Raw genomic sequence first — 14,234 nt, 5'->3', positions numbered from 1 at the left:
TCTCTTATGATGGTTTTTTCACCTTGTAGTAAGTTTGTATTTTTTTGAAATCAAATTTATTAACTTTTTTACCCATTAAGCTTTATGGGCTTAGTATCCACCTTGGCTCTTCTCCCACTTAGCTTTTCAACACTTTTTATAATTCATGTATTTTTGTTTTAACTTTAAAACCTTTGATTTATTTGGACCTTGTCTTGGTATAAGATGTACAGTAGGGATCCAGATGGCTGCTCACTTGTCCCAATACTATTTATTGAAGAATCCAACTTTTCTTTTTGATTTGGAGTACCATTTTTATAACATTAAAGTCCCATATGCATTTGTATCTGTTTATGGACTTTGTGTATTCTCTTTCAATGATTATCTATTCATGTGCCAGTACCACACTGTTTTAATTACCATAGCCCTACTATATAATTCTTTTTATTTCTCTTCAGCTAATTCCCTATCATGTTTGCCAGAGTACTTCCACTCAGCCTCTTTGCTTTCTTCAAGTCCCATCTTTTACTCACAGTAGACCACCATTCCTCCTACTTAAGTTAACTAACAAGAGTGAAGTCATTCCCTATGAGCTGTAGCACACCGCCACCACCACCCCCATACACACTGCTGCGATACTTTGTATTTTCCTCATCCTGTGCCCTTGAATTATTCCTCTCCCATCAGTCATCCTGACCCAGCTTCCCCCTTGAATCTTCAGGCTGTCTTTCTCTGAAGACCTCTCCTTTAGCCACTGCTTACTTGAGCCTCCTCTATTCCAAAAAAAGTTTTCCTGGCTTTGCTACTTCAAGCTACATCCTCTTGTACATTCCTTTCCATGACATGTTCATTAAAAAATTAGTCTCTATTCATTGTCCCAGCTTACTTGCTGCCACTTATTCTTCAGAGCTCAGGTTTCCATCCCAACCACTTGGTTGAAATTTGTATAACAAGGTCAAAGATGACCTCACAGTCACCAGATTCAGTGGCCATGTGTCAGTTTATCACCCTTGAACTCTGCAGCATTTGAGATGGTTGACCGCCCACTCCTCCCAATAAACAGCCCTTCCCTTGTCTCTGAGACACCCGGCTGTCCCGAGTCTCTCCTGTCTCTGGCCACTGCCTCACTGTCTGCTCTGGTGCCTCTTCCTCTGTCCTCCCTTGATGTGTCACTTTCCTTTGGTGAACTGAATTCCTTCCTGCTCCTGTCATATCAGTGACGATCCCCCCCATGCCCCCGACAAATCTCAAGATCCCCAACTCCCCAGCTCTTAGACTCTAGCACTGAATTTCCAAACTGCCTTTAGGAGACCAATTAAGAGGTCATTGTGTCAATCCAAACAAGGGAAAATGAAGGCCTTGTGGAAAGGAATGATTAAGAGGGAATGATTTACCATCAGCTAGAAGTTGCTTTGCTGTGGCACAGTGGTTCTCAAGCTTAGCTGCGTGTTACAGTCACCAGGGGAATTAGAAATAAAAATCCTGATGCCCAGGACTTCCCTGGTGGTCCAGTGGTTAGGAATCCGCTTTCCAATGCAGGGGACACGGGTTCTATCCCTGGTCGGGGAACTAAGATCCCACATGCTGCGGAGCAACTAAGCCTGCACACTCTAGAGCCCACGTGCCGCAACTACTGAGCCTGCGTGCCACAACTAGAGAGAAGCCCACACGCCACAACAAAAGATCCCATGTGCCACAACTAAGACCCGATGCAGTGAAATAAATAAATAAATAAATAAATAAATAAATCATAGTAATTTTAAAAAATCCTGATGCCCAAGCTGCTTCCCAAACCAATCAAATGAGAATCCCTGAGGATGAGCCCAGGCATCCATATTTTTAAAAACTCCCCAGTGGAGATCGGTGCCTGCAGCGAGGAAGGCACTGCCCTGGAAGGGAAGGCTGCCGCCACCCCTGAGAGCAAGGAGCCCCAGGCCAAAGGGGCAGAGGGCTAGCGCTGCCTCCAAGGGAGGAGGCACAGAAGAGGCAGGGCCCCAGGGCTAAGAGCCATCCACTCCCTCGGGGCCGGAGAGTGGCCCTACACCAGCGAGCGAACAGAATGAGTAGCTGGGTGGGGGCAGGTGGGTGATCTCTAAGCTGCAAAAACTGTTCTGTCCTTGTGAGGTCACTGCCTGGACCTGATGCCCTGGCTGCCTTCCTGTGCCCAGAAACGAAGGGGCTGGTGCCCCCTAGCCACGTTCCCTCTCCTCCTCTCCCTCCTGTGGATTCTCCCATCATCCATCTGGTCTTCCTCTTAAGGCCAGTCGAAGATGGTCCCTTGCAGTTTCCCAAGTTAGGTTAGTGATGTGAAATGCTCCTGCCCCTGTCCCTGCCTCCTTCCCTGTCCCCACCCGTGCAGAAGGCAATTGCTGGTTTTCTTCCCAAATTCTTCTCCAAGTAGGTTTTGTTTACTCCCCAAATCCCTGAGCCAGAAGTGGAGGTGCCTACACTCCCACACCCTGAGTGTCCAGCCTTCCCCTGCTGCGTTTGTAGTCTCTTGTGCTGTGCCTAGTGGCCCCTGGGCTGGGGAGGACACTGCCCCTGTCTAGGTTTTTATAAATGTCTTACTCAAGTTCAAACCTCCAAAAAAGAAAAAAAAAAAAAAAACTCCCCAGTGATTCCAGTATAGCCAAGTGTGCAGGCCTAGAGCAGGAAGAGAGAGGGTGTGGAGTGTCAAATGATTCCCGCCTTCTGGCTTTGATAGGTGGGTAGTTGGGCATTTGGGTCACTAAAGTAGAGATTAGCAGAGGAAGAGAAGGGCGGGCTTAGGGCCAGATGGTGGCTCCTGTTTGGATAGGTTGAGTTTGAGCTGCCTGTAGAACATCCAAGATAAGGTCCCACAGATGCTTGAATTTCCCTAAAGCAGGTCTTTCCTGCTGTGAATCTTCCAGGCCTGCAGCACCACAGGACAGAGTCTAGTCACACTCCCTACGCCAGGGCATTTGAAGTGCTCATGCCTGGATAAAACCCACCTTCCCAGCCCGCCCTTCAAATCCTCTCTCCTACAGCACCCCACGCCTCAGCCAACAGGGTCCCTCACCACTCCACAGACACTGTGCTGCCTCAGTGTCTTTTCTCGGGCCTTATTCTTGAGAGGTGTTCCTTGCCGGGAGGACTCTCTCCCACAGCACCCATAGCCTTACCCCCTCTGACTGCAGCATCTGTGGACAGTATTTTACTTGCTGAGGGTTGGAACTGCCTCCTCCTGGGTGATGTAGGCATGGGGGTCACCACCCAGTAACCCAGATTCCAGGACAGAGTGCATCGCCCCTTGCCTGACGGCTCTGTATTGAGCGTCTGGTTGCAGATCTGCTGTCAGCTGTGAGTCTAGCGTGGCAGGGGCTCGTGTCTTTTTCCCACACCCAAACATAGGAAGGGTAGGATCCACTCCCTTGAAGAAAGGTGGCTTAGGAGAGCGATGATTCTTGGGCCTGGGTGCTGGTGGGGACAGGATGGGGGTTGGGAGGTCTGATGCATATCAGGATCTCCAAGAGGACTGGAAAATTTGAAAAAGCCCCTCAAGTCATTCTCATGTGGCTCCTGTAGGTTCAGGAGGCTCAAAGAGCAGGATGCCGGGAAGGGTGGCACAGGGGTGTATCACCCCATCTGGCTAACGGAAGCTGCTCTGAACCCCACAAACCTGCCACAAGAGCCCGGTGGGCAAAGGGTGGAGGGGCAGTGACCTGTGATGGCAGGATTAGAGGTTCGCACTGCAGGGATGAGTCGCTTCTGCTCTGCGGGACCAGGGGCAGCAGAAGCACCCCTCCAGTCCCCCCAGATGGTGGCCCTCGATCCTGCCCCACTCCATCCCCCTCTCGTCCTCTTCCCTGCCTCCCCAACCTCTCCATCTCTTCTTTGCCCAGGCTGACAGGAACTGCCCTGTAGAGGTCCATCTGTGTTCAGACCCAGAAGATGCCAGAGCTATGACCGGGCCTGCAGGCGTGGTGCCGAGGGGAAATCAGCCATGGAGCAGCCACCGGAGGAAGCCCCTGAGGTCCGGGAAGAGGAGGAGAAAAAGGAAATGGCAAAGGCAGAAGGAGCCCCAGAGCTCAATGGGGGACCAGGGCACTCACTTCCTTCTAGCAGCTATACAGGTAAGGGGGAGCAGGCAGGGGACACGGGGCAGAGAGAGCACAGATGGGGTTTGGGGGACAGGGAACCTGGCCCTCTGCTAACAGCATCATCATGGGGTGCAGGGCAGCAGGGTGGTTAAGGACTGGAGCCAGACAGCCCAGGGTCACACCCCTGCTCTGTTGCTCATCAACTGCAGGATCTTGGGCAAGTTGCACCCCTTCTCCCTGTAAAACAGACAGGGATTATAGGGGACGTGCACACGAGCTTCTGTGAGAATGGAATGAGTTAGCCTGTGTAATGCATGTTGTCATCATTATTATTCCACCTCTCCTACCACAAGGGATCCAGGACAAATGTGCATCAACAACATGCCAGAAAGATCATCTGTACCTGTGATTGTTAGGATCAGTCAGAACACACAACTCAATCTGGTACTAATTACACATCATCAAGGTGCATTGTAATTAGGCAAATGCTAAGCACTTAGTGAGAATGACTGGAATTAATCATACTTTTGTGCAGCCAGACAGATTTTAGCTTCTCTTGTCTAACTTGTTGGTTCCCCTTTATCTACTGCCAGCAGCAGTGTAGACGTTTTCCTCTGGTACCTTGTACTGTGGTGTCCTCATCTTCATCATCATCATCATGCTATGTCCACCTTCAAGGGCATCCAGACGCTGCACCCCCTCTCAGCCCCTGACTCTCCCTGCTGCTGCCGCCGCCCCTTCCCTGCTCCCTGCCCCATGGTCCCAGTTCTCTCCTGCTCCCTCCACCTGAGTGCCAGCACATTCGGCTGGTCCTTGCTCCCTTCCCTCAGAGGGTACTCAGCGTCATTAGAGGATGTGCTGCCGGGGGCGGGGGGCATCCTGATTTTGCTGCTGGCTTCAGCTGAAGGGGATCCTGACCACAAGTGGTGATTCGGAGCAGAGGAGCAGGCCTGCCCCACAAAGATGAGCTCTGGCTCCCTGTGTCTGCATGGGGAGAAGGAGGCAGATGGTGTCAGGAGTTAAGGCAGGGTGGGGGCTCTTGGGGTGGGACAGGCTCCTGCTTGAGCCTGCAGCTAAGAGAGGCCTGAATCCTTGGGCCTTGCTTGCTGCTTTGAACCTACAAAGCAGAGTCCCGGGATTTTGCAGAGGTTCTTCCTCTTCAGGGCACACGGTGGGGTAGGGTGAGGGGAGAGCCATCATCCAGTCCCTCTGATCCCACCAGACACCCTGGAACGACCAAAGGAGGCCCAGTGTGATTTCAGGGCTTGAGAGAAGGTATCCCCTATCCCCCAGGGTAACCTACTCCCTGTCGGTTGGCCGATGGCTTTGCAGACCCAACCTTTCTCAGGAGAGAGGAATGAATGCCTGACCTGCACACAGGACCTGCTCACACTGTCCTGAACTTGAGACAAGCGGGGAGGCCTAGGAGGCAGAGGGGAGACACTGGGAGCTAAGAATGAGCTAGAGTTGTCACTGAGGACACCAAGGGAGAGTGGAAGGGGAAGAGAGGGCCCTGGGATTGGTGGCCTTACTGCCTACCCTAGCCCACACTGCCCACACGGCTGGCCCAGGCACGTAGAAGTACCTGCAGTGTGGTGTCCTGTCCTGGGGTTTCCTACACACGCTGTGGGGACCGTATCCCCAAATGATAGGCTGCTTGCATGCAGACCAGAGTGTGGTAGCTGGTGCAGAAGCAGGCGAGGTGGGCATGGTGATGGCATCTCAGGGAGCTGTACTGGTGGGATTTAGGGCACGTGGGGAGATGTCTGGGGCAGAATTTGCCCAGCCAGTCTCACAGTGCTGTGTATGATGTTGTGTTTAATAGATTCCGTTTATCAATAAATGGATGAATTGGCGGTAGAAAGACTTACTTGTTCAGTAATTGAAATGGAGGGGGCTGTTTAACCTAATCAATAGGTGAAAGCCACAGTATGTAAAATTCTACAAGACAAGCCCCCCACCAGAAAAACAGAAGCAGGTAATTCACGGCAGGACAAACACAAATGGCCAGAAAACATGAAACATTTTTCAGTCTACTCAATAGTCAAAGAAGGAATCTTCAGATGAGGTGTCGTTTAGCCTGTCAGATTGGCAGCGAGGCCTGGGTTGGCCAGAGGGTGAGGACGTGGCCCTCCAGTAGTCCCTGAGGGTGGAAGGAGCAGCTGGGCAGTGCAGGCCATTACTACTTAGCGTGCAGTCCTTTGGCCCTGCAGATCCTCTTTTAGGAATGTATCCAGTGTAAATACTCGCTCAGCATGCACAGAGATTTCCACACTTATCTACAGGAGCACTGCTTATAATAGCAGAAAATTAGAAAGTGCCCATGTGTGGGGAATTAGTTATATAAACTGTGGTAGAGCCATACGGTGGGATGCTCTGCAGTCATTAGGTCTGTGTATACTGAGAGGGAAGTAAGTTCCTGACAACTTGGGGATCCCATTGTTTAAAAATCCTTATATATCTTAGAAGGCACTGGAAGAGGACACTCAAATAGCTAGTGAGGCTACTCTGAGGAGCAGGATCGTGGGTGGAGGGGATCTGTCAGATGCTGCCTGTGTGCCCTTATGTGTTTTTCTCACCAAGCCTGCAGTATTCTCATAACTTAAAAAGCAAATGCATTACTTTCTTTAAAAGGGTAAAATAAATTAGTTGTTGTTGTTTTCTTAAAAAAAAAAAAAAAAAGCCAGCAGGTGAGGGGCCCTGGAGATAGAGCTTCTTGTGTTGGGGATCACACAACCCAGGGCTAGAATCCCAGATCTGCCCCTGTGGACTGTGGTCCTTGCCAGTGCCCTCACCTCTCCAATCTCAGGCTCTTTGCCTTTTAAGGCTGCATCCTGGGACTTCCCTGGTGGTCTAGTGGTTCGGATTCCAGGCTTTTACTGCGGTGGCCCGGGTTCAATCCCTGGTCGGGGAAGATCCCACAAGCTGCGTGGTGCGGCCCAAAAAAAAAGCTGCATCCTGCCCATCTCAAGGGCCAGCTTGGTGAGGAGTCAGTGGTGGCATGTGACACGCCACAGGTGCTGGTCAGCACGTGCTGGCTCCCTGCCCCACCCCATGAGTCTATGACTTTGGCCTCTGGAGTCCCCTCAGGGACCCATGAGGATGAGGCACAGTCTCAAGCCCTGAAACAGCAGGAAGGCTGCACAGTTTGCTTTCCTTCTGACCCTCCAGAGGTTCTGCGCTGACCCTGTGCACCTCTGTACCAAGCTCAGCACCTGCCAAGCCCCTCCCCGCCCCCCCCACAGGAGGCGGGCAGGACAGGCCTCATCGTTAGCGCTCAGCAAAGAGGAAGCTCGCATGCCCGGGTCCCCCGGCTGGGCAGGGGCAGCTGAGCCAGCGTTCACCTCCCACTCCCACCCTCTTCCTGTCTTGCGTCAGTGATGAAGGTCCCAGTCACACCCAAGAAAGAAGTCAGGGGTCTCAGCGCAGGGCTGAGGAAGATAAAGTGTCCTTCCTCTTGGCCTTGGTGTCTCCTCTCAGTCAGCAAGTGCTTGGTGGGTGTCCAGCAGGGGTCAGCCATCCAGTGAAGGGTAAGGCTGAGTGCCTGCCCTGAGGAGCCCACAGTCCAGGCCGACAGGCCAACAGAAGTAAGGAGGCTGCTTGGTAACCCAGCCCCAGAGTCCTACAGAATTGGCCCTGACTTCAGAAGCTGTTTGCCTTTGGGGCTCTGCCAGCAAAGTAAATAGACAGGGCTGTTCCCTCTGGGCCACCCTCACAGCTATGACAACAACCTATCTCCAGGGATGGAGACTAGATATGCAGGAGAACTCTCGACTACACTAATGACGTGAATAAGGTCAATAGTGTCTGTTTGCTGAACTTGTAATCAGAGATGGTGCAACTGATACTTCACTCTCTGCGTGACAAGGGTAGTGCTTATGCTGAGTCCAAACATTCGAATAATGGCATAGTGTTATCCTTGGCAGTGACGCATCTCATCGTTTATCATAATCACGAACTGTTGATTAGTAGTAATGAACACACGTACACACACGCACACACACATATACGGAAAGTCAGAGTGCAGTGGGTTAGAGCTCAGCCCCAGGGGTTGGATGGTTCTGGGTGATAGTTCTCACACTGCCACTGTGTTAGTCAGGGTTCTCTAGAGAAACAGAAACAAGAGGAGGTGCGTGCGTGTGTGTGTGTGTGTGTGCGGAGAGAGAGAGAAAGAGAGAGGTTTATTTTAAGGAATTGGCTCATGTAATTGCGAGGGTTGGCAACTCGAAATTCTGCAGGCAGGCCAGCAGGCTGGAGACCTGGGGTTGTTGATAATGTAGCTCAAGTCTGAGGCAGCCTGGAGGCAGAATTCCTTCTTCCTTGGGGAGGCCTTGGTCTTATTTTCTTCAGGTCTTCAACTGACTGGCTGGGGCCTGCTCACGTTGTGGAGACTCATGATTTAAATGTCAGTCACACCTAAAAAATACCTTCACAGTAACACACTGGTGTTTGACCAAAAGCTGGATTCCATGGGTACCATGGCCTGGCCAAGCTGACATAAAATTAGCCATCAGAGCCACTGTCAGCATGTCACTTAGCCTTCTGAGCCTGTTTCCTCACCTATGAAACAGGCGTTAAGAAGACCTGCCTGAAGGGTTGTTTTGTGGGTCACGTGAGGCTAATGGTGTAAAGCGTCCAGTAGAGGGCCTGGAACACAGTAGGCGTGCACTAAAAAAGAGGTGTTAATTGCTTCAAACACACAGCCCTTGCGGGGACTCAGATTTAGGGTCAAATCCCAGTCCCACCACGTACTGGACAGGTAATCTCGGACAGATTCCATAACTTCCTGAGCCTCAGCGTCCTCACCTTTAAATGATGGCAGTTACTGTCTTCCAAGATGATTTGAAATGATACTAATGAGCATAAAGACACTAACACGTCCGGCACTTAGTGGGGGCCTGATAAATGCTGGTTCTTTCCCCTTCCCTCCCAGGACTGGTAGAGGCAGGCCCTCAGGAGGGGTTTGGGAGGCCAGGCAGGCAGGGTGTGGCTGGGGCAGAAGTTCAGAGGTGGGGCTCAGGGCCCAGATGATGGCCATCAGGTGAGCAAGGGCATCTCCTGAGAGCAGAGGAGGAGGCCAGGTGAGAGGACTGCCCTGGGCTGGCCCAGGAGAGTGGCTTTGCAGGCAGACAGCCCTCAGAGGGCGAGCTCAGGGTGTCTTCCATCCAGCATGCCTGGGGGTCCCTGAGGCAGAGGATCCCTGAGGCAGGGGCTCCCAGTGGGAGCGAGGGCCTCTCGGAAGCCCAGTCTCCTGCTAAGAGGTCATGGGGTGGGGGGACCTTCAGAAGCTGGTCCCTTGAATGGGGAGCATTCTGCCATCATTACTTTTGGGTAGGATGTGATGGTGATTGGAGGATAAAGTCTTAAGCCAGGTGGTCAACAAGGAAGAAAGAGAACCTTTATCTTTGGAAAACTCACCACGAAGTGATGGGATACCCCAACACACATGCACCCGACAACAAAACCTACCCCTGTAGGATACATACACTCCACCCGCCCCAGCCCCTCATCTCCCCTGCCTCTTTCTGCCTCGTGTGTCAGTTATTCGAGTTCTCTTATTCCCCTCAAATAGGCGGCGGGGGCGGGGGGGCCTTGTCCCATCACCCTTCCACCCCAGGCTTCCCGGACTACCTATGCCCGTCCACCACCTGGGGGGCAGGACACGCCCAGGGCCCCCACGCTGCCCTGGGTCTCTTTCCGCGCCCCCCGCCCCCAGTCCAGTTTGCTGCTCTTCCTGACTGGGGCCCCCCTGGGACACTCACCCTGGGCTTCTCCCTACAATCCAGAGCTCCGGCCGCCTCGGTGGTGCATGGGGCTTGGGCACTTTGGCTTCTTCCAGGGTGAGCAGGGGGCGGCGGCAGGCCAGAAGTGAGAGGAGCCTAGGTCTTGTTCGGGGCTCTCCCGGCCTCATAAGCAGAGGACCCTTCTCCCCCACCTTGGGTTTCTGTGAAGCCATGGGAAAGAAGAACAAGCGGCCAGAGGAAGGAAGAGGCACGGCCCCTGCCTGTGTGGGCACACGCTTGGGAGCTGCAGAACTGCAGCTTTCTGATACTAATAAGCCTCATCCTAACTTAAGCTGGTATTTCCACAGCACTTCCAAGGTCCAGGGACTTTCTCTGTTAACTCCTCTGCTCCTCACGGTGACTCTGAGACACATGCTTCTGTCACCTCCATTTGCAGAGGAGGAGACAGGCCCAGAGAGCAGAGTTGGGTTGTGAGCCTCAGACCCCCGACCTGAACTCAGGCTGTGCGGCTCCTGAGGCCATTCTCACCCCCTAGGCGGGCTGCTTCTGAGCACCTGGAAGCCAACTTGGGGGTCATCGAAGCCCTGACCTTTGAGCCCAGAGAGGGGGGCAGTCACCTTCCCTGACCACCTCACGCCCAGTCCTGCACCACGCTGCCTGCCCCGCCGCTGGCCTTGCCACTCGCTACCTTGTGTCCTAGTGTTCTTACCTCAGCTGGTTGAGGGCAGGGTCTGACTCCCGCTCTGCACACAGCAGGTGCTCGTCAAGTGTCTGTGGAATGAAAAGGTAGGGTGGCATTGCCACGTGCCGTACCAACAGCAACCAAGTGACCAGACACCTGCCAGGCCTCCAGGGCCACAAGGGGGACGAGGAAGGCACCACCAAGAGGTGGGAACAGACTGGGATGATAGGTCACTGTGGACCAGACTCAGTGTAGGAGGTGGCTTTTGAGATCCAAGGGGAATGTGAGTAGAGACGTGCAGAGTCTAGCAGAGGAGGCAGACGTGCAAACCACAAAAACAACACCGCTTACAAGAAGTGCCAGAAAGCAAGCATGCACACAGACCACACAGATCGGGGGAGGAAGTGCCGGAAACCCTCCCTGCCCGGCATCTGCGCAGGTCTCTACAGAGCGGTTTTACATGTTATCTCGTTTTCTCCCAGCAGCCGGTAATGTGAATTCCATTGCCCCCGCGATAACGCCGGCAGAAGCGGCGGGTCCTGCGTGGCCCCTCCAGCCCCCGGGCGCTGAAGCCAGGACGCCCAGGCAGCTTGAGGACCACTTAGTCCAGAGTCGCTGAGCGCCTGCCCCGCGTCCAGCAGCATCGCCCTTGTGGACAGAGTCCCTGCCCCGAGGCCCTTATGTCCTGGTGCGGGGCGTCCAACGCTGAGTGAACACAAAGGCTCCTGAGGAGACCAGAAGGGCTCGGCCCCACCCCCACCCCACAGGCTGCCGGCTCCCCGCGGCGCATGCGCAGGAGCCGAGGGCGCCCGCTCTCCCCGTCCCCAGGCTGAGGCGGGCGTGGTTACACCCCTTGGAGTGACTGAAGTTGAGAGCTAAAGCTCTGTGACAGGCCAGGCTGTTTCAGGAAGCAGGGACTGTGTCACCCCTACCCTCCCCAGCCCGGGGGTCTGGTGCTCGCGCTCCTTCCTGCTGGCGGGGTGGGGTGTGGCTGGAGGCTTTCTTGCTGTCACTCCTAGGACCCCAGGGGACACCGGGAGAGCTGGGAGGAAGGTGTGGGGGAGTGGAGTACGCTTTGGTCTGGGGGTAGCTCCATCGTGGGGAGTCAGGCTCTTGTGCAGTGACCATACTGTAGAGAGGGTGGAACGCAGGCCTGGAAAACCTTAAGTCTGGGCTGACCGCCGTGGCTTGGGTCTCCCTGCGGAGCTGTCTGCTCTAAGCCACTGCTCCTCTGGTCTGGGGATTTGGCCCCTGCCCCTGAGGAGGTTGTTCAGTCGTCAGGAAGAAAGCAGAGAATAGCAGGTTGGCAGGCCAGCCTGGCAGAGGCAGGGCAGGCAGCCCGTGGGGTCACACAGGGGCACTGGGCTGGGGGCAGAGACGGGCCCAGTCAGGCCCCCTTTCCCAGGGAAGGGCTCGTTTCTGAGCGTCCAGGGGAGAGATTCAGGAGAGACCCCGCAGCCATTCTTACTAAGTCACCTGAGGGCACAAATACCCTGAAGTCGCCTGTGGCCAACTGCTTTCCTCGCCGACACTCAACACGGGGTTCAGACGTCTGTACGTTTAACGGGAAAACACTCGAGGAAGTTCAGTCCACCGCCTGGTCATAGTGACTGAGATTTCTGCTTTTTCTGCTCTAGCAAGAAGTTTCGTGGGAATGACTTTGAGCTTCTTGAGAGATCCTTTGCAGCATCTCAGGAGTCCGTGCAGGAATCAGATTTCTGGGGCGGGGGCTGAGCTCTGCAGAGGCCTGCGCTTCTGTAGCCTCCACAAAACACATTTCACACAATCCCCTGTGGGCCCACACAGTGGAGTCTCTTAAGCCAGGGAGCCACTTCCTAAGGAGTCTAAAGAAAATCTCTCTGCTTCTTCCCTCTTGCTCCCCTCCTCCCAAAACACAACCATCCCCCGCATGCCCTCTCCCCGCCAGCAGTGAGCTCAGCCCAGGCAGGTCTGACTCAGCCCAGATAGTAAGCTGCCTTTCTGGAACACTTGCTGGGTGTTGGGTCTGGGGGAAATGCTTTGGACACTTTCGCCCTCCACCCAGAGAAGCTGTCATTGACCCCACATTCTAGATGTAGAGGCTGATCCTCAGAAAGGTTGACTCCCAGAGGTCACATAGCCCTTAAGTGGCTGAGCCAAGACTGTGTGATTCCCGCCCCGCCACCTGGGCTGCCCTGCGGGCTCTGGTCACCTCCCCAGGCCCCCAGGCCTGGCAGAACACAAAGCCGCCCCTGTGTTGTGTGTCTGCCGACCTCTCCCTGTGTTGTGTGTCTGCAGACCTCTCCCGGAGCTGCTCTCCACCCTCGCTGCTGGACCAGCTGCAGATGGGCTGCGACGGGACCTCGTGTGGCAGCCTCAACATGGAGTGCCGGGTGTGCGGGGACAAGGCATCAGGCTTCCACTACGGTGTTCACGCGTGCGAGGGGTGCAAGGTACGGGCAGTGGAGGGGTGGCTGCCCATCGGGGCTGTGATCACATGGTGAGTTGACCTGCCAGGAAGGCTTTCCCTGCTGCCGGGCAAGGTCCTGACCATACCCACTGTGGAATTCCTGCCTGGGAGGCAGCCAGGCCCTTGGGCCCATTCCAGGCTCAGCTCTGGGTCCTGTTGTAGAGGAGGGGTTCCCTCGCTGGGCCTGCCCCGCTGGGTACCGGTGGTGCCGACCCAGCCACTCACCTGGGCTCTCTGGGCTGCTGGTGCCCCCTGGGGACCTGACATGAGAAGACAGGTAGGACAGGATGAGGGTCTTGGGCTTGAGCCATCTTCCCAAGGTCAGGGTTTCCTGCACCTCAAAGCCCGAGGGGGCTCTTTGATAAAAAAGGAAACGTTATATTTCTTTTTCTGGTTTTGCTTTTGGATTCTTCCTCCTAACTGCACACCCATCAAAATTTCACATATTATTTTATTAAACAACTACCTAGAAAAGATGCAGAACCAGGTTGCATTTACGAATAAATCAAGTTAGCCACAGTACAGTTTTGTGTCACCGAACTAACAGAGAAGCACTTAAAATAAATATGCTATATTATTTCAGTTATTTTCAAAAGTTTTAAGAGTTGTTTACTTTCTTTCTCCCTCTCTCCTCCAATAATATTTCCCCCCCATTACTTCCAAAATTCAGGAATTGTTACATCTTGACGCGTAATCAAGCCCCCTGGCATAACCCAGCAGGCAGGGTTTTACCCTTTCTCCCTTCCTCATGGCTTTTCTCTTCCTCACCTGTCCACTGTCCCTCAGGGCTTCTTCCGTCGAACAATCCGCATGAAGCTAGAATACGACAAGTGTGAGCGGATCTGCAAGATCCAGAAGAAGAACCGCAACAAGTGCCAGTACTGCCGCTTCCAGAAATGCCTGGCACTGGGCATGTCGCACAACGGTGAGCCAACCTGAAACCAGGTTTCCGAGAGCCCAGGAACAGAAAGGGGGTGCCCTCAGAGCAGCGCCCAGCACACAGTCAGCACACGGGTCAGCTTTGACCTTGCTGAGGCCTGCCTTCCCAGATCGCCCAGGAGCCGCCATGCTTCCCAGGCCGGGGGCAGTTGCCACCTGTCTGCACCTGAGCCTCACCCTCTCTGGCCCAGAAGGGACCTGGGAATTGACCCTAACTCCAGTAGTGTTGGAAACACCACTCCCGGAACCTTGAGCCTGTCTTGGATGACCTGACAGGGTGTGAAAAGCCACTGCCAGGGCCCAGGATCCCCTCAGGTCTTCTTGGTTGTTGAGGGCAGGCAGGAGCCAGTGAGTGACCATGTGTGTCAGCTGCCAGGAGC

General features: G+C 54.0%; 1 protein-coding gene across 3 annotated transcripts in view; it reads left to right on the top strand.

The window, feature by feature from the left end:
- PPARD (peroxisome proliferator activated receptor delta) overlaps positions 1 to 14,234 on the top strand; it is a 77,367-nt gene that overhangs the window by 59,348 nt on the left and 3,785 nt on the right. For all 3 annotated transcript variants that reach the window (XM_059938858.1, XM_059938856.1, XM_059938857.1), the window contains 3 exons: positions 3,843 to 4,073; positions 12,744 to 12,898; positions 13,702 to 13,840. In XM_059938858.1, the coding sequence (XP_059794841.1) occupies positions 3,944 to 4,073; positions 12,744 to 12,898; positions 13,702 to 13,840 (424 nt within the window). In that variant the 5' untranslated portion in view covers positions 3,843 to 3,943. The remainder of the gene's footprint in view (positions 1 to 3,842; positions 4,074 to 12,743; positions 12,899 to 13,701; positions 13,841 to 14,234) is intronic.

This window comes from Balaenoptera ricei, chromosome 11, assembly GCF_028023285.1.
Source record: "Balaenoptera ricei isolate mBalRic1 chromosome 11, mBalRic1.hap2, whole genome shotgun sequence".
NCBI lineage: Eukaryota > Metazoa > Chordata > Mammalia > Artiodactyla > Balaenopteridae > Balaenoptera > Balaenoptera ricei.
Note: the sequence above shows the minus strand (reverse complement) of the source record. Positions and strands in the feature narration are given on the sequence as shown.